The 20500-nt window shown below is 44.2% G+C and overlaps 2 protein-coding genes and 1 pseudogene across 9 annotated transcripts; all 3 read right to left on the bottom strand.

Moving 5' to 3' along the window:
- Positions 1-766: 766 nt before the first annotated feature.
- On the bottom strand, positions 767-12752 carry LOC125506441 (uncharacterized). Of its 8 annotated transcripts, none has more exons than XR_015611713.1 (8): positions 12568-12752; positions 12336-12409; positions 11974-12026; positions 10982-11027; positions 1372-1441; positions 1190-1282; positions 1026-1115; positions 767-948 (listed from the first exon to the last, which is right to left on the bottom strand). XR_015611713.1 is itself a non-coding variant. In XM_087537025.1 (8 exons), the coding sequence occupies exons 1-8, from the start codon at positions 12734-12736 to the stop codon at positions 936-938; spliced, it is 570 nt and encodes a 189-aa protein (XP_087393151.1). In that variant the 5' UTR covers positions 12737-12752; the 3' UTR covers positions 767-935. The 8 variants fall into 8 exon arrangements, 3 of the variants coding, with proteins under 3 accessions (XP_087393151.1, XP_087393152.1, XP_087393150.1); XM_087537025.1 differs by having other exon boundaries at positions 1026-1077; XR_015611717.1 differs by adding an exon at positions 11764-11886 and having other exon boundaries at positions 767-1115; positions 1190-1441; positions 12568-12722.
- A 1570-nt stretch (positions 12753-14322) lies between these two features.
- LOC147960421 (ATP-dependent DNA helicase PIF1-like) lies at positions 14323-16880 on the bottom strand (annotated as a pseudogene).
- A 412-nt stretch (positions 16881-17292) lies between these two features.
- Positions 17293-20155, bottom strand: LOC147960420 (uncharacterized). Its single transcript, XM_087533342.1, has 6 exons — positions 19791-20155; positions 19381-19523; positions 19162-19299; positions 19011-19112; positions 17421-18911; positions 17293-17315 (listed from the first exon to the last, which is right to left on the bottom strand). The coding sequence occupies exons 1-6, from the start codon at positions 20153-20155 to the stop codon at positions 17293-17295; spliced, it is 2262 nt and encodes a 753-aa protein (XP_087389468.1).
- Between the last annotated feature and the right edge of the window lie 345 nt (positions 20156-20500).

The following is a 20500-nucleotide window of genomic DNA, read 5'->3' as shown; positions in this document are numbered from 1 at the left end:
TATGTAGTTCAACATCGACATGTGAGATTATTAGGCAGAATTGAGTAGTCGCTTGATTTCGAATGGGGAGATGTTCAATTCACCTGCATAGACACATTCATGTCTTAAGAAGTTGAAACTACCCAACTGTGGCCCTATATGTTTATCAAAAAATAATCTTTGCTTATATATGTTTAGTCAAACGTTTGAAAAGGATTTCTAAATGCAAGCAATGGAGATTAGGGTGTTATCACTTGCCAAGGTCCTGTCACATAGACATGGTTCACTACATGTGATCTAAACCTTCCATTACTTTGTACGGCGGTGTTTTCCATAAAATTTGACCATACCAAAATAGGCAACAAATGTCATACATGACAGAGCAGTTATAATATCCGCGCAGGGTGCCTGGCTCATTGCATTGTCCCAGCATTTAATCAAAGTGTTTAGTACTCCCAAAGGGAATTAGACAGATTGGTCACGATGGATTATCTCACTACATCAAGGATGTACCATAAAAAAGGCAGGATAACCAAGTCCAGTACATACAATTTTGTCAAAGTTATATATGCCAAAGGCCAAAGCAATTAGATATACCAAAAGAAAGGCAAACCTGATATATTTATTCAGTAGAACAGTTGATCTGGAAGCTCATGAATAAGGGGAAACATATATTGTGTTCCAAAAGTAAATCAAGAACAATGTTGGGTATACCAAAAGCAAGGTGAGTAGGAAATATTTAATCAGTACAACAAATGATCTGGAGGCTCATAATAAAAGGGAAACATTTCTTTGTTCCAAAACTAAGGCAGGACGATCAATTCACATTAAGTTAGATACACAGAGTAGAGTTAGACAACAAAATCAAGCCAGAGCGCATCTATACAGTTCAACTAAAGCATACTATCTGATAACTTCACTTGATTGTCTTCACGTTTGACTTCTCACATGGCACGTCACATGAACCTGCTGCGAGTATTTAGTTTAACCAATCAAGCCATAGCCAAAAAAATCACGGATAATACGGTTATGTTCTTTTAACTGACCGCTTGTGGATAGTGAGCGATGGTTTGCCCCATAGTTCGCACCATATTGGTCCTATGCGTAAGAGTTCAGTCTAACTTTTGAAGAACAATCTATTGAACAATGGTGTGTAAGAGTTCATTTAACATGCAAAGTATTGAACAATGGCATAAGGCCAGCATGCTACCTCTTGTTAAGGTCCTCTCACAAAGACATGGTTCGCTACATGGAGCTCGACCCCTTGTCTTTTTGGCACGTTGGCGTTTATGGCGGTGCATACCTGAATATTTGAGACAACCAGCGTCGGATACAACATCGTTAATAGGAATTAGAGACAACGACGCTGGTACTCTATATATACACCCATACCTTCGTCATCACTGATGTAAATAGCGTCGCTGATTATCGCCCATTTCATAATGTGGTTATTACTGGAGTCCTAGTAATTGTGAAAGCAAAAATGCAAGAGAGTGGGATCAACGCAAATCTAGAGAGAAGAGTCCCAACAAAAATAAAATATGGTTACTCTCATAAGTGTTAATGCGCATTTTATTTTGAACATGGTCATATTCAGTGGAGAGGGAGGGAAAAAGCAGAGCAAAGAAAATTGGTCAAGCTGAACTGAAATCACATATAAGCAGTACTTATACTTTAACTAAGCACGAAAGGCATTCAACACATTGTAATCTTGAAGCAAAAGTTTTTCGTAGGTAAAACAAATAATTGTTTGTGTCCTAAACCCATCGCGTACAAGAACATGAAAAATAGCAAGTGTTTTGGTATACTGAAGGATGCATCAGCCAAAAGGCTATGACTACCCAGTCTCAGTTTAGTCCAACAACAAATCTAAGTTTCTTTTCTTTCCAGCCAATCACAAGCATCCAAATATATGTGTACCAACATAGTCCAGCATCTTAATTAAAAGGCACTCAAACAACATATACGGATTTAACTCTTTCTCAAAATATTACATGGATTTATCAGTCGATCCACAAGAAGGGTAGCTTTAGAATTTATGTATCTTATTTTGTTCTTAATGCTAAATCCATTCAAGCTATTTATTTTGTACTATCGATCCAGTAGTCGCTGTACAGAAACATATCTTAATCTTCGTTCTAAATCTATGTTGCATGATGTCACTTGACAGCAGACCTATTCTCACAAGGCACAAATATTTACTGTCTCTAAAATATATATATATGTTGGGAAACGTAGCAGAAATTCAAAATTTTCCTACGTGTCACCAAGATCTATCTATGGAGAAACTAGCAACGAGGGGAAGGAGAGTGCATCTATTACCCTTGTAGATCGCTATGCGGAAGCGTTCAAGAGAACGGGGTTGAAGGAGTCGTACTCGTCGTGATCCAAATCACCGGAGATCCTAGTGCCGAACGGACGGCACCTCCGCGTTCAACACACGTACAGCCCGGTGACGTCTCCCATGCCTTGATCCAGCAAGGAGAGAGGGAGAGGTTGAGGAAGACTCCATCCAGCAGCAGCACAACGGCGTGGTGGTGATGGAGGAGCGTGGTAATCCTGCAGGGCTTCGCCAAGCACCACGGGAGAGGGAAGAATTCATGTGTTGCAGCCCTCCTAACCTCAAGTATATATAGGGGAAGGGGAGGGGCTGCGCCCCCATCTAGGGTTCCCTCCCTAGGGGGGCGGCAGCCCCCAATACCCATCTAGGGTGCGGCCAAGGGGGGAGAGAGGGGGGCGCACCTAGGGTGGGCCTTAAGGCCCATCTGGACCTAGGGTTTGCCCCTTCCCACTCTCCCTGCGCCTTGGGCCTTGGTGGGGGGCGCACCAGCCCACCTGGGGCTGGTCCCCTCCCACACTTGGCCCACGCAACCTTCTGGGGCTGGTGGCCCCACTTGGTGGACCCCCGGGACCCTCCCGGTGGTCCCGGTACGTTACCGATAAAACCCGAAACCTTTCCGGTGACCAAAACAGGACTTCCCATATATAAATCTTTACCTCCGGACCATTCTGGAACTCCTCGTGACGTCCGGGATCTCATCCGGGACCCCGAACAACATTCAGTAACCACATACAAACTTCCTTTATAACCCTAGCGTCATCGAACCTTAAGTGTGTAGACCCTACGGGTTCGGGAACCATGCAGACATGACCGAGACATTCTCCGGTCAATAACCAACAGTGGGATCTGGATACCCATGTTGGTTCCCACATGTTCCACGATGATCTCATCGGATGAACCACGATGTCGAGGATTTGATCAATCCCGTATACAATTCCCTTTGTCTAGCGGTATTGTACTTGCCCAAGATTTGATCGTCGGTATCCCGATACCTTGTTCAATCTCGTTATCGGCAAGTCTCTTTTACTCGTTCCGTAACACATCATCCCGTGATCAACTCCTTGATCACATTGTGCACATTATGATGATGTCCTACCGAGTGGGCCCAGAGATACCTCTCCGTTTACACGGAGTGACAAATCCCAGTCTCGATTTGTGCCAACCCAACAGACACTTTCGGAGATACCTGTAGTGTACCTTTATAGCCACCTAGTTACGTTGTGACGTTTGGCACACCCAAAGTATTCCTACGGTATCTGGGAGTTGCACAATCTCATGATCTAAGGAAATGATACTTGACATTAGAAAAGCTTTAGCATACGAACTACACGATCTTTGTGCTAGGCTTAGGATTGGGTCTTGTCCATCACATCATTCTCCCAATGATGTGATCCCGTTATCAACGACATCCAATGTCCATGGTCAGGAAACCGTAACCATCTATTGATCAACGAGCTAGTCAACTAGAGGCTTACTAGGGACATGGTGTTGTCTATGTATCCACACATGTATCTGAGTTTCCTATCAATACAATTCTAGCATGGATAATAAACGATTATCATGAACAAGGAAATATAATAATAATCAATTTATTATTGCCTCTAGGACATATTTCCAACAGTCTCCCACTTGCACTAGAGTCAATAATCTAGTTCACATCGCCATGTGATTAACACTCACAGGTCACATCGCCATGTGACCAACATCCAAAGAGTTTACTAGTGTCACTAAACTAGTTCACATCATCATGTGATTAAGACTCAATGAGTTCTGGGTTTGATCATGTTTTGCTTGTGAGAGAGGTTTTAGTCAACGGATCTGCAACATTCAGATCCGTATGTACTTCGCAAATCTCTAGGTCATATTATAAATGCTGCTTCCACGCTCCACTTGGAGCTATTCCAAATGGTTGCTCCACTATACGTATCCGGTTTGCTACTCAGAGTCATTCGAATAGGTGTTAAAGCTTGCATCGATGTAACCCTTTACGCGGAACTCTTTATCACCTCCATAATCGAGAAACATGTCCTTATTACTCCAAGGACAATTTTTGACCGCTATCTAGTGATCCACTCCTGGATCACCTTTTACCCTCTTGCCAGACATGTGGCAAGGCACACATCAGGTGCGGTACTTAGCATGGCATACCGTATAGAGCCTATGACAAAAGTATAGGGGACGACCTTCGTCCTTCCTCTTTCTTCTGCCGTGGTTGAGCTTTAAGTCTTAACTTCATACCTTACAACTCAGGCAAGAACTCCTTCTTTGGCTGATCCATCTTGAACACCTTCAAGATCATGTCAAGGTATGTGCTCATTTGAAAGTACCATTAAGCGTTTTGATCTATCCTTATAGATCTTGATGCTTAATGTTCAAGTAGCTTAATCCAGGTTTTCCATTGAAAAACACCTTTCAAATGACCCTATATGCTTTCCAGAAATTCTAAGTCATTTCTGATCCACAATATGTCAACAACATATACTCATCAGAAATTCTATAGTGCTCCCACTCACTTCTTTGGAAATACAAGTTTCTCATAAACTTTGTATACACCCAAAATCTTTGATCATCTCATCAAAGCATACATTCCAACTCCGAGATGCTTACTCCAGTCCTTAGAAGGATTGCTGGAGCTTTGCATACTTATTAGCATCTTTCAGGATTGACAAAACCTTTCGGTTGTATCACATACAACCTTTCCTCAAGAAAATCGTCGAGGAAACAATGTTTTGACATCCTATCTGCAAGATTTCATAAATAATGCAGTAATCGCTAATATAATTCCAACAGACTCTTAGCATCGCTACGAGTGAGAAAGTCTCATCATAGTCAACTCCTTGAACTTGTCGGAAAAAAAATCTTAACGACAAGTCGAGCTTTCTTAATGGTGATACTTACCATCATTGTCCGTCTTCCTTTTAAAATCCATCTGTACTCAATAGCCTTGCGACTATCGAGCCGTTCTGCCAAAGTCTACACTTTGTTTTCATACATGGATCCTCTCTCGGATTTTATGGCCTCGAGCCATTTATCGGAATCTGGGCCCACCATCGCTTCTCCATGGCTCGTAGGTTCATTGTTGTCTAGCAACATGACTTCCAAGACAGGATCACGTACCACTCTGAAGTAGTACGCATCCTTGTCATCCCACGAGGTTTGGTAGTGACTTGATCTGAAGTTTCATGATCACTATCATAAGCTTCCACTTCAATTGATGTAGGTGCCACAGGAACAACTTCCTGTGCCCTGCCACACACTAGTTGAAGAGACGGTTCAACAACCTCATCAAGTCTCCACCATCCTCCCACTCAATTCTTTCGAGAGAAACTTTTCCTCGAGAAAGGACCCGATTCTAGAAACAATCCCTTATTGCTTTCGGATCTGAGACAGGAGGTATACCCAACTGTTTTTGGGTGTCCTATGAAGATGCATTTATCCGCTTTGGGTTTGAGCTTATCAGCCTGAAACTTTTCACATAAGCGTCGCAGCCCTCAAACTTTTAAGAAATGACAGCTTAGGTTTCTCTAAACCATAGTTCATACGGTGTCATCTCATCGGAATTACGTGGTGCCCTATTTAAAGTGAATGTGGTTGTCTCTAATGCCTAACCCATAAACTATCATGGTAATTCGATAAGAGACATCATGGTATGCATCATATCCAATAGGGTGCAGTTATGATGTTCGGACACATCATCACACTATGGTGTTCCAGGCTGTATTAGTTGTGAAACAATTTCCACAATGTCTTAATTCTATGCCAAACTTGTAATTCAGATATTCATCTCTATGATCATATCATAGATCTTTTATCCTCTTGTCACGACGATCTTTCAACTTCACCCTAAAATTACTTGAACCTTTCAATAATTCAGACTCGTGATTCATCAAGTAAATATACTCAACATCTACTCAAATCATCTGTGAAGTAAGAACATAACGATATCCACTACACGCCTCAGCACTCATTGGACTGCACACATCAAAATGTATTACTTCCAACAAGTTGCTTTCTAGTTCTATTTTACTGAAAACGAGGCTTTCAGTCATCTTGCCCATGTGGTATGATTTGCATGTCTCAAGTGATTCAAAACCAAGTGAGTCCAAATGGTCCATTTGCATGGAGTTTCTTCATGCATATACACCAATAGACATGGTTCGCATGTCTCAAACTTTTCAAAAACGAGTGAGCCCAAAGATCCATCAACATGGAGCTTCTTCATGTGTTTTATACTGATATGACTTACGTGGCAGTGCCACAAGTAGGTGGTACTATCATTACTATCTTATATCTTTTGGCATGAACATGTGTATCACTACGATCGAGATTCAATAAACCATTCATTTTAGGTGTAAGACCATTGAAGGTATTATTCAAATAAACAGAGTAACCATTATTCTCCTTAAATGAATAACCGTATTGCGATAGACATAATCCAATCATGTCTATGCTCAACGCAAACACCAATCTCAATGGTAGAGGGAGCGTACGATATTTGATCAACCTTGGAAATACTTCCAACACATATCGTCATCTCGCCTTTAGCTAGTCTCCGTTTATTCCGTAGCTTTTATTTCGAGTTACTAACACTTAGCAACCGAACAGGTATCTAATACCCTGGTGCTACTAGCAGTACTAGTAAAGTACACGTTAACATAATGTATATCCAATATACTTCTATTGACCTTGCCAGCCTTCTTATCTACCAAGTATCTAGGGTAATTCTGCTCCAGTGGCTGTTCCCTTTATTACAGAAGCAGTTAGTCTCGGGTTTGGGTTCAACCTTGGGTTTCTTCACTAGAGCAGCAGCTGATTTGTCGTTTCATGAAGCATCCCTTTTTGCCTTTGCCCTTCTTGAAACTAGTGGTTTCACCAACCATCAACAATTGATGCTCCTTCTTGATTTCTACTTTTGTGGTGTCAAACATCGCGAATATCTCAAGGATCATCATATATGTCCCTGATATATTATAGTTCATCACGAAGCTCTAGCAGCTTGGTGTAATGACTTCGGAGAAACATCACTATCTCATCTGGAAGATCAACTCCCACTTGATTCAAATGATTGTTGTACTCAGACAATCTAAGCACAAGCTCAACAATTGAGCTTTTCTCCCTTAGTTTGCAGGCTAAGAAAATCGTCGGAGGTCTTATACCTCTTGATGCGGGCACGAGCCTGAAATCCCAATTTCAGCCCTCGAAACATCTCATATGTTTCGTGACGTTTCAAAAACGTCTTCGGTGCCTCAACTCTAAACCGTTTAACTGAACTATCACGTAGTTATCAAAATGTGTATGTCAGATGTTTGCAACATCCACAGACGACGTTCGAGGTTCAGCACACTAAGCGGTGCATTAAGGACATAAGCCTTCTATGAAGCAATGAGGACAATCCTCAGTTTACGGACCTAGTCCGCATAATTGCTACTATCAACTTTCAACTAAATTTTCTCTAGGAACATATCTAAACAGTAGAACTAAAGCGCGAGCTTCGACATAATTTGCGAAGACCTTTTGACTATGTTCAGGATAATTAAGTTCATCTTATGAACTCCCATTCAGATAGACATCCCTCTAGTCATCTAAGTGATTACATGATCCGAGTCAACTAGGCCGTGTCCGATCATCACGTGAGACGGACTAGTCATCATCGGTGAACATCTTCATGTTGATCGTATCTACCATACGACTCATGCTCGACCTTTCAGTCTCTTGTGTTCCAAGGCCATGTCTGTACATGCTAGGCTCGTCAAGTCAACCTAAGTGTTTCGCGTGTGTAAATCTGTCTTACACCCGTTGTATGTGAACGTTAGAATCTATCACACCCGATCATCACGTGGTGCTTCGAAACAACGAACTGTCGCAACGGTGCACAGTTAGGGGGAACACCTTCTTGAAATTATTATGAGGGATCATCTTATTTACTACCGTCGTTCTAAGTAAACAAGATGCAAAAACATGATAAACATCACATGCAATCAAATAATAGTGACATAATATGGTCAATATCATATAGCTCCTTTGATCTCCATCTTGGGGCTCCATGATCATCTTGTCACCGGCATGACACCATGATCTCCATCATCATGATCTCCATCATCGTGTCTTCTTGAAGTTGTCTCGTCATCTATTACTTCTCCTACTATGGCTAACGCTTTAGCAATAAAGTAAAGTAATTACATGACGTTTATGTTGACACGTAGGTCATAAATAAATTAAGACAACTCCTATGGCTCCTGCCGGTTGTCATACTCATCGACATGCAAGTCGTGATTCCTATTACAAGAACATGATCATCTCATACATCACATATATCATTCATCACATCCTTTGGCCATATCACATCACATAGCATACCCTGCAAAAACAAGTTAGACGTCCTTTAATTGTTGTTTGCATGTTTTACGTGGCTGCTATGGGTTTCTAGCAAGAACGTTTCTTACCTACGCAAAAACCACAACGTGATATGCCAATTGCTATTTACCCTTCATAAGGACCCTTTTCATCGAATCCGATCCGACTAAAGTGGGAGAGACAGACACCCGCTAGCCACCTTATGCAACTAGTGCATGTCAGTCGGTGGAACCAGTCTCACGTAGGAGTACGTGTAAGGTCGGTCCGGGCCGCTTCATCCCACAATGCCGCCGAATCAAGATTGGACTAGTAACGGTAAGCATATTGAACAAAATCAACGCCCACAACTACTTTGTGTTCTACTCGTGCATAGAATCTACGCAATAGACCTAGCTCATGATGCCACTGTTGGGAAACGTAGCAGAAATTCAAAATTTTCCTACGTGTCACCAAGATCTATCTATGGAGAAACCAGCAACGAGGGGAAGGAGAGTGCATCTACATACCCTTGTAGATCGCTATGCGGAAGCGTTCAAGAGAACGGGGTTGAAGGAGTCGTACTCGTCGTGATCCAAATCACCGGAGATCCTAGTGCCGAACGGACGGCACCTCCGCGTTCAACACACGTACAGCCCGGTGACGTCTCCCATGCCTTGATCCAGCAAGGAGAGAGGGAGAGGTTGAGGAAGACTCCATCCAGCAGCAGCACAACGGCGTGGTGGTGGTGGAGGAGCGTGGTACTCCAGCAGGGCTTCGCCAAGCATCGCAAGAGACGAGGAGGAAGAGGGGTAGGGCTGCACCAACAGAGGAAGAATTCATGTGTTGCAGCCCTCCTAACCTCAAGTATATATAGGGGAAGGGGAGGGGCTGCGCCCCCATCTAGGGTTCCCTCCCTAGGGGGGCGGCAGCCCCCAATACCCATCTAGGGTGCGACCAAGGGGGGAGAGAAGGGGGGTGCACCTAGGGTGGGCCTTAAGGCCCATCTAGACCTAGGGTTTGCCCTTCCCACTCTCCCTGCGCCTTGGGCCTTGGTGGGGGGGCGCACCAGCCCACCTGGGGCTGGTCCCCTCCCACACTTGGCCCACGCAACCTTTTGGGGCTGGTGGCCCCACTTGGTGGACCCCCGGGACCCTCCCGGTGGTCCCGGTACGTTACCGATAAAACCCGAAACCTTTCCGGTGACCAAAACAGGACTTCCCATATATAAATCTTTACCTCCGGACCATTCCGGAACTCCTCGTGACGTCCGGGATCTCATCCGGGACTCCGAACAACATTCGGTAACCACATACAAACTTCCTTTATAACCCTAGCGTCATCGAACCTTAAGTGTGTAGACCCTACGGGTTCGGGAACCATGCAGACATGACCGAGACGTTCTCCGGTCAATAACCAACAGCGGGATCTGGATACCCATGTTGGTTCCCACATGTTCCACGATGATCTCATCGGATGAACCACGATGTCGAGGATTCGATCAATCCCGTATACAATTCCCTTTGTCTAGCGGTATTGTACTTGCCCGAGATTTGATCGTCGGTATCCCGATACCTTGTTCAATCTCGTTACCGGCAAGTCTCTTTTACTCATTCCGTAACACATCATCCCGTGATCAACTCCTTGATCACATTGTGCACATTATGATGATGTCCTACCGAGTGGGCCCAGAGATACCTCTCCATTTACACGGAGTGACAAATCCCAGTCTCGATTCGTGCCAACCCAACAGACACTTTCGGAGATACCTGTAGTGTACCTTTATAGCCACCCAGTTACGTTGTGACGTTTGGCACACCCAAAGTATTCCTACGGTATCCGGGAGTTGCACAATCTCATGGTCTAAGGAAATGATACTTGACATTAGAAAAGCTTTAGCATACGAACTACACGATCTTTGTGCTAGGCTTAGGATTGGGTCTTGTCCATCACATCATTCTCCCAATGATGTGATCCCGTTATCAACGACATCCAATGTCCATGGTCAGGAAACCGTAACCATCTATTGATCAACGAGCTAGTCAACTAGAGGCTTACTAGGGACATGGTGTTGTCTATGTATCCACACATGTATCTGAGTTTCCTATCAATACAATTATAGCATGGATAATAAACGATTATCATGAACAAGGAAATATAATAATAATCAATTTATTATTGCCTCTAGGGCATATTTCCAACAATATATTGTGCAAACATTGTCAAGGAAAGAGAACAGTAAGCATCACTGAAGTTCTGAATTTAAAATTTCAACCTTGGTGAAATCAGAAATAGCAGAGTCCAGTTCTCTTTGAAATGCATATGTTGTACCTCTCCCAATTGGTGTCTCTGGATAAGCTGTACTTTCCTGCCGTATCTGCAAATGTAAATGCAGATTTTCAGGCTCCTTTTCTGATTAGAGAGAATAAGCAAGAAAAACTAATAAAAAACAGATTATAGGTGACAAAACCTAATAAAACCAAAAAAATAACCTAATAAAAAAGATTATAGGTAACAAAACCTGGTAAAACTTAATGGTGAAATTTGCTTTGAAACAACAATATCCACATGTAAAAGAAATAGAGTCGATATCTACTGAAAGTTCGCTGCAAATGGAAGAACTTTTTTTCATTCAGGTGTTCTTTTGATCATTGGCGTACCTTGGACGATCATTGGCGTACCTTGGCCTCGGAGCAGGGGCTCACTATTTTCTAATTCACTAACAGAACTCCGGACCCAAAATTAGTAAATGGATGTTCTCCAGGTTAGGATACAATACTGCTAACTATATTTGCTAACCCACCTCAACGATCACACCTCAGAACCTGCAACCCGAATGCTCGGAACCGGTTTCTTTTTACTTTGTCACTAATAGTGTGTTAATTCACCACTGTCTAGCCCCTAGCCCTGCACCGTTTTTCATTTTTGATTGTTAATTCACCCATATTATCCTGCACACCAACCCAGCCAAGAAATATAGCCAGCAAACAAAGCAAGAATGTAGAACATGTAGTGTGGTTAACTGATAAGATTGATCAAACACCATTAAAAGACATTCTTAAAAAAATAATGTCAAAGTAGGCAATGAACATGAAGAGTCGGTCAACACTTACGTATAAATTCTAAACATGGGAGAAAAATTAGTTTCATGTGAAAACTGAAGGGAAGGCACATGATGTGAACTTCTGACAATATAAACAATATTCTCATTCATGAAATTCTGAAGTTACCACCGCCTACACGAATAGGATGGCATTGGTTAGGACGTTAGGTACACTGTACTTTCAAACATGATCGGAAAAAATACAGGATGAGAGAGATACCTTGTCAACTGAACAAGCTCAGCCAAGATAGTTAGATGAGATCTCCTAGTTCTCTACAAAATGCAGGGTGAAAAAAATAAGCAACGCTTGTTATAGTTCTCAATTTCTCAATATGAACCGGAAATGCTAAAATAGCCCATCTGATGCTGAAAAATATACAGACAGATGCATGAGAACCCGTTCCTTAAACAAACAGTATGAGAATGTGACGACAAAACAAATTTTATCCTTATACAAATACTATGAGCATGTAATTCCAAAGTAAACACACACTTTGCCAAAACAATAGAAACAAGATGGGATATAATGCCATAATAAATCCACATAATGCCAAAACTGTAGGATCCAAAAAAGGCAGTCACCTGTGCAACTAAGCAATGTGAGCTATCCTCGAAGAGCCACAACTTATCCGCTGCAAGAGGAAGAACACTACTGGCTGCAAGAGGAAGAACACTACTGGTCACTAACCAGCAAAACAAATCCTAATAACATCTCTGCCAAACAGGCAAAAATGGACCTAGGTAATCATCAGAATCGGGCAGGGAAGGAACCAGCAAAGGTAGCACAGGGCTAGGAAAGGGACCAGAACAATACACTCTTCAATGGCACGCCGGCGGCCAAGGTGACGGCAAGCAAACCGCACGGCCAAGAGGTCACACCCTCGAACTACCTGCAAGACAACTAATGAAAAAGGAAAAGAGGGGAAGTGAGGACCAGCCAGAAGAACGCCTCGAAGGAGCCAAGACGGGATCGCGAGGACCATCACCTGACCGATGAGGAGGAGGAGATCATGGTGAAATCCCCTAGTACCCTTGCCAGTGCACCCAGGCTCGAGCTCGGCCATGGCCGCCGCCACGCTAACCAACACGCCCACATTCATCAAAAAAATACATGCGGCAGTAGATCAATACGGTCAAGGCAAATGCATAGTTGTTGTCTGTCCCTGGAGGACAATCTTTTCTACAGGAGAGAACTTGCCCTGGAGCCTTTAGCAATAAGATCAAGAACATAAGCATATGACCAAATCAGGCAAAGGACAACACATGATTAGCACGGAGATAAAAAGATAGCATGTACCTCTTATGGAAGTCTATCATCTCAGAAGTGTCATCATTTATGTACCACCGACACGCTGCACTTACGCTCACACCCCTTCGACCTACAGACCGCAACCAAAGACTAGCACATCACATAAACAGACATGGGCAAAAGAGTAGCCATCTAGTCAACCTAACAAGAGTTCTTACCTTCATAGGCCTTCACCAGAGTTCCAACAAATAGTGCAACCACTGGTTCAGTCGAGCCCAACTCGATGATGTAGTCTCCCTGAAAGGTTCTAGCACGTTCGCCCCAGAGCACAACAGTTATCTGGCACCCATTGCACAAAATATAAACAAAATATACTGAAAGCAATGGAAGGCTAATAGAGACAACAACACAAACAACAAGCACCTGACAGGGCAAGATGGCATACCTTAGGTCCATGATACTAATAGAACGCTTTGTGGAAGGATCGCTCCTGCTCGAGCTATGATGCTGAACAACATTGGATACACCAGTGATAATGGCGAGCACATCTAGACAACCAGAGAAAAGGAAAACATCTTACGGGCACACACAACAAACAAACAAAGACAATGATCGTGTAGGCAACACACATGTGAAGAATTCAGGTGTCTCAAGAGGTGCAGGGAGGCGTGACAGTTTAGTGAGTCAGTAGGTGCAGAAGGGAAACTGAGCTTCTGGATCAGTATTAGGATCGGCCGTACTGAACCTATTGAACCTGAAACTGAGCTTCTAGATCAGTATTAGGATCGGCCGTACTGAACCTATTGAACCTGATCATGTGTATCGCATAGACAGGCTTGAAACAAGGTTTGTTCAGGAACACCAAGAACTGTGAAATGTCATATGCACATCCTGCCTTCAGTTTGCCCATAAACTTAGGCACAAGCTTCTCACCAATCTCAGCATAGATGTGGTTGCCCTGCCAAGAAACAACATGCATCAATTACCAAGCATAGAAGGCTAAAGAAAATTACAACCAATGCAGGCACTGAGGCTGGAGAAATCATATACCTGGGCATCCAAAAGGACCATGTCATTGTGTTTGATAGGACCGTCATCAGCGTCTCCATGATGCTGCCAGAAACGCGAAACATACACACGGATGGTCAAGTTCCTGTCCCCGAGAACAAGAGACTGCAGACCAGCCATCGCCATCTACAACAAAAGGGTCATCACCAAAACACACGACCACCGTTAAACTAAATAAACCAGTATGACATAACCCACGCCAATACATGCAAACACTCAAAATATCAACCCCACCATACGGAACACACTTATTCAGCCATCGCCAAATGCCATGTAACAAGATATCATCCAACTCAAAAAAGCATGGCACTGACTACCAAAATGAAGACGGGCGTTGTATACAAACCTAGGCCATCCCTGCGGCCCGAAAGACCTCAGGAAAACAATGTTTTTGGTCTCAGAACCACAGTTGCCATTAGCATCTAATATAAGGATTTTCAAAGAAGCTCTTGAAGTAACACGAGACACTGCCACATACAGCTGCCCATGCGTAAAAACAGGACCCTTAAGATATATGCCAACAGCAGACAGGGTCTGTCCCTGGCTCTTATTGATTGTCATGGCATAGCACAAATGAACAGGAAACTGGCGTCGCCTAAGCACAAAGGGTGCGTTTCCTTTCTTCGCCAATAACTCAATCCTGGGGATATAAACGGTATCACCCACATTGGAGCCAGTCATAATAACAGCCTTGATAAGCCGGTCGCCCAATTCTTTTACGATCAGCCGGGTACCGTTACACAAACCATTTGCCTGGCTAAGGTTTCTAAGAAGCATAATTGGAACACCAACCTTAAGAGTCAGCCTATGGTTTGGGAAGTTTATAATTTTAGTTGCATTCAGGTACTCAACTGGATAATAAACTTCTTTGTCTCTAACAGAATCTGCAGAGTCGTCAATAGAATCAGCACTTAAATAGTCCCTGCTATCAGTAGGAACCAATTTAATAATATAGTCATTAATATCCTCAGCATGGTCGTTGGTAGGAGCTAAAATGGCTCTCTCTTGCAAGTAGCCAGAGTTTAGGTAGTTGAGTAAAAAATCACCATAGACAGAAGAAACAATAGCAGCTATTGGGTCACCGGTCGTACGAACCAAGAGGTCGTCCGGTATCTGTATCCAAGAAGCCTCGACATCATCACCTCTCTTTGTAACAGGCAGCTTCCCCTCCCCCAGATCTAGAACCCATCTGCTAAACAAGGCAACATCCTGCCGCGCCTGAATATCCGCCCCAGGGACGAATAAGCGCATGTTAATAGAAAGAGACAATTTCCGAACAGAGCGCCACAGCGGGGAATTTGTGATCGCTGCATCAATAATCTGAGGCCTAGTACCTCCCTCGACGACCGGTAAGATTTGTCTAAGGTCACCACCCAAGACCATTACTATTCCACTGAACGGAACATCTGCAAGATCTGGATTACCCACAGAGAGGACATCACGCAACGTTCTATCTACGGCCTCAAAGCATTTCCTGTGTGTCATAAGCGCCTCGTCCCAAATAACAAGCGAAGATACCATCATCAACTTACAAAGCCTAGAACCTCTTTTAATATCACATTGTGTATTATCCTCAAAAAGAATAGGTATTTTAAAGCGAAAATGAGCAGTCCTCCCACCAGGCAACAACAGCGATGCAATGCCGGACGATGCAACAGTAAGCACTATCTTCCTCTCACCCCTAAGGAAAGCACATATTGCACTCCACAGGTAAGTCTTCCCAGTACCGCCGTACCCAGGGACAAAAAAAAGCCTGGTTCCCCCGCCTGTACGCACCCCACAATCGTCTTATAAGCAAACAACTGGTCCTCATTTAAACTATCGAACATAAGTAAGGACTGTTCTGCTAAAGCACATGCATCATAAGACAATTCCTCACGGATTAGACGATTATCATCAGATTGTTCACTTTCGCAAGAGCGGGGCGGTAAATTAAAGTTTCTTATATCAGAACCGTGTTTCAAAAAAATGTCGGCCAGCTCATCGAGAAGCATATCTCTTAGTCTCTCAGGAGGAACAACATAATTTCGATTACCTAGGGCGTGACGCAACCTATACTGGATATCATCGTACATGCTAACACAATAACGTTCAAAGAAACCCAGTTCATCCCTGATAGAACAATGCATGAGCATGGTCACAAACAGCTGCCTAAGCCGATGCCCAAACCCCCAGACAACCGCTTCATCAAACGTTGTGTACCACTCACTATCATCTCCTAATAAACCACGCGCAGCGCAAGCCTCTTTAAAGGTGTGATAAAGACGACCAGCATACGTTCGGAGATCTTCGAAAGACCTAGCCCCCTTAACAATCATCAAAAGCATGCGTAAATAATATAATTCACCACTCAAAGGATGCACATAATATACGCGGCCAATCTTTTCACCCCTACCCCTTGGATGCCATGACCTACTTTTAACATCCCATGTCCAAGCAATTGGAAAATCACAGTACGTAAATGACCGAGATTCTTCGAACATCTCATTCACAACAAACCATTCGGTAAGCATAGTCTTTTGCAAGAAGTCAGAACCAACAATTTTCGTGAGGTCAGCACCAGCACGATAGTAGACAGTATTCATGCCAGGCATATGAACAGTGAGCCTTTGAACCGACGGCATTTTAAAGTGTATCTCAAACCCAAATATGCGCCATAATGCATCATACTCACATATATAACGACATATCAAATACTCCCAAACCTCGTCCACTGTACGACAACCAGATTTAGTCAATTTTTTTAACCTTTCTAACATGACCTTAGAGTAATCAGCACCCTTGGTGACGTACTTGAAGAGGTATTTCATCACTTGTGTCTTATTACACCACTCTACATTTATATGACCCTAAAATTTCTTGAGCATCGCCATATTATAAGGAACAACATGTCTATTGTCAAGAAATTGACCATTTTTATAAACCCTTCGACCGTCGTCGCGACGTCGATATAAAACAAACCCGTTATCATCAATGACAGTAGCATCTCTAAAATCCTTTGGAAAATATTTAGAACAAACACCTTTTTTCATGCAGACACATTTATCGTTCATTTCACCACACGGACCGTGCATCATAAATTCGGAAACTAAAGCATACCCTAGAGGATCAAGCAACATCAGGTATCTCAGCAGATATTAATGAATTAATATTTTCAACACCAATCTCACCGTTGCCCCCTATCCGCCAGACAAGTATATGCGCGTGTGGCAGCCCACGCTTCTAGAACTCAACAGTATATAGGACTGAAAAGGAAATAAAAAAGATAAGTCAGCCAGACTAGCAAGCAAAATAAATAAAAGGCCGATCAGAAACACCAACCACACACAAAGCACAACAGCACATAGTACCAGCTTTAATGGAGCCAAAAGCCCGGCCTGACTTGATCTCATCCAAGTACTCGGCAAGCTTCATGTGATAGACCCTAACAACAACATCTGCCCTATCAGAAGGCGCCTGCCCTGGCTCTAATGTAGTGGTGATCTCGGGCCACTTGGGATTACAAGTGAAAGTGGTAAATACGTCTGGTGCACCATGCACCCGACAAATGGCAATGCCATCATGGAAGTTCTCATTAAAATAACGACGACCACCTATGTGACTGGAGGGCACAATGGTCCTCTTTCCAACAACGTCGCCATCTACACAGCCATCACCTACTGCATCGGTAATACCCTGCATATGCTCTGATCTGAACATGTCCTGATTTCTTATGATATACCACAGTCTACTCTCATCGATGCACGCACGTGCATCAACAACGGACTGGGAGGAGAGGAGACCATAGCATATATATGGATTGGGCTGATCACCTTTGTAATGGCACATAAAACGATAGTAATCTTGCATGGTCATCCTATTCCGACTATTCATGTCCGAGTCACCACCCCCAGAAGGATACGAAGAAGACGCCTCAACAGACGGACTTCCAGGTGCAGGATCAGGATCTACAGCCCCATCATCATCACCTTCTTCAGGAACAATCAGGTGAGGAACATCAATCTGGAACCCCCTCTCACCATAAGGAAAAAGCAACGGGTATTGCAGAGGCATGAACGCAGTGTTCAGAGAAGATATCTGCTGCAAACCATCAGAACGACTGCGGACAACAATATCCCGGGAAGACGCCTCTAACGTGAACCCACCACCGACAACCAAAGTAGCAAGCCCAGTAGTTGTAGGCAAGCTAAATTGTGGACTATCACCCTCTGAAGGCCCTATAATACGAATCGAGATATCCTCTATAGGTTCATCACCGCGATCCTCTATCATCTTACTTGCCTCCCTAAAGGTCTGTACCAATGGGTTAGACTCATTAAGCATATCTCTAAGGCCAACCACAATACTCTCATCGACCCCCCCAGTAGGTTTATCGTCCGGATTTAAAGCATTCATCCTATGTCTAATCTCATTAGCGGGGTCATGTATGTACAACTCAGCAAACTTAGGAGCATCATCACCGCTGGGCACCAGGGAACCAATACGATGAGACACTTGACCACTGATCTTGAAGATATTAGGCCCATGGCTGACACCAAAAGAGCGTTCAACGGTAGCACCCGTCGAAGTAAAAGCGAACATACAATTGTACTCACGTATAGCCCGGATGAATTTTTTAGCATGAGAAGTACCATCGAATCGAAGGAGCTCCCGGAGATAGGCCGGGGGATGCTTAAAGGGAGGAATATAGACCTTAGCGCCTTTACAACAGCGATTGTAAACCATCTTACGTTGTGTCCAGGATGACCCGGACTTGGAACACTCAGAAAACCAGAAGGAGGCACCACAATACCGGCATAAGAAATCTGGAGGGCCACAGTATGACCTATCTGCATAGCAAGCTAACAACCACCAAAGCACAAGACTATCAGGCACAAACCATGCGTAAAGGAAAAACAACAATGACATGACCAGGGAAATAATGATTTTTTAGTAGGTACCTTTAAGAGACTCAGCAAATCCAACCGAGAAACCTTGCCAATCCTTCGGCAAAGGCCCTTTGACAATAACATCTAACCAGACACGTACGACCAAATAAGAGACTACATGGAAACAACCAAAAGCAAGAAGAAATCAAGGAATTCCATGCACCTTCATGTCCAGGACGACGCAGTCTAATCGACACTTTACGCCTTTTCCGTTTGTTGCGATCCACCCCGGTAACCTCCGAGCTCACATAAACCGAGAAACCATGCCAATCCTTCGGCAAGGTGCCGTCGGCGACACGTTCTAACAGAACATGTAGAAACAGGTAAGGCATCACACACCCAAATGACAACAACTAACAACAAACTAAGAACTCACACGCACCTTCATAGTGAGCACGCCGAAACTCAACGCACCCTTTCCGTTTTCTACGATTTGCAGCCGCCACGGCCAAGCTCAGATAAGGAAACCAACCATCACCTACCACGTCATAAACAACACGGAAATGAAGTAATTGGTAGAGCACCCTAAGAGACAAAACAAGGAAGAAAAACTATGGACAGAGACTTACATGTACGCCTGCGAGGAGGAAACCCAATAGGCTGACGCGGCACGTAATGCCTAGCAATCCCAGCGCCAGGCACCCGTCGAGCAGGGACAGCAGCCCCAAGTCCAACAGCACGGCCGGTGCCAGTCACCGGTCGAGCAGCACCCCCACGCCCGGCAATAGGCTGGTCTACAGCGGCAGGCACCCACCGAGCAGCACACCCACGCCCGGCGACAGGCTGGTCTACAGTGGCAGGCACCCGCCGAGCAGCACCCCCACGACCGGCGACAGGCTGGACCCCAACGTCAGGCACCGGCCAGGCAGCACCCCGGCGCCCGGCAACATGCTGGGCTCCAGCGGCAGGCACCCGCCGAGCAGGACCCCGACGCCTGGCGATAGGCTGGGCTCCAGCGACAGGCACCCGACGAGTAGCATCCACACGGCCAGCAACACAATCAGAAACAGGGCACACCCAGTATTAGAACCTCCACGGCCGATGGCACGTCCACGACCACCAGCAGCCCGCCCACGGCCACGCCCACGACCACCTACCAACCCAGCGACAGCTTCAAACGCGCCTTGACCACGAGCCGCAACCGGGGCACGTGCCATGTCAATGACCAGACAACGTCATACCGGAATGCTGGGCAAATAAGAAGCAAGACGCATAACATTAGAAGAAGGACCGATATAACCCTACATAGCATAACATCAGGCATTCAAGTGCATAAACCATCTTACATTATACCCATGTACCAGTAACATGGTCAGGCAAAGGATAAGATACACATTGAATAAAAGAACAATGAATATCCGCGAGTTACTACAACCAGCCACTAATCATAGTATACATGCACAGCAACCTGAATGCATATCAACCCGACTCAGGAGAAGACGACCATCAGACAACCACTCCGAAGAGAAGACACCCTATACAGAAAGTACATCTAAAAGCTA

Source organism: Triticum urartu, chromosome 7A (genome assembly GCF_056163025.1).
Source record: "Triticum urartu cultivar PI428250 chromosome 7A, HENAU_Tu73, whole genome shotgun sequence".
Lineage (NCBI taxonomy): Eukaryota > Viridiplantae > Streptophyta > Magnoliopsida > Poales > Poaceae > Triticum > Triticum urartu.
Note: the sequence above shows the minus strand (reverse complement) of the source record. Positions and strands in the feature narration are given on the sequence as shown.

Bases quoted from the DNA above. Each gene is read 5' to 3' on its own strand.
- LOC125506441 (XM_087537024.1), bottom strand. From the start codon at position 12,736: ATGGTCCTCGCGATCCCGTCTTGGCTCCTTCGAGGCGTTCTTCTGGCT. The intron at 1,442-10,981 runs GTACAACATATG...CACAATTACTAG, and splicing joins AGAGACACCAATTGGGAGAG to GACTCCAGTAATAACCACAT. The intron at 1,078-1,189 runs GTAGCATGCTGG...TCTTACGCATAG, and splicing joins TGAGAGGACCTTAACAAGAG to GACCAATATGGTGCGAACTA.
- LOC147960420 (XM_087533342.1), bottom strand. From the start codon at position 20,155: ATGGCACGTGCCCCGGTTGCGGCTCGTGGTCAAGGCGCGTTTGAAGCT. The intron at 19,524-19,790 runs GTAGACCAGCCT...TTTGTCTCTTAG, and splicing joins CTCGGCGGGTGCCTGCCACT to GGTGCTCTACCAATTACTTC. The intron at 17,316-17,420 runs GTACTATGTGCT...TTTCCTTTTCAG, and splicing joins TTTTGGCTCCATTAAAGCTG to TCCTATATACTGTTGAGTTC.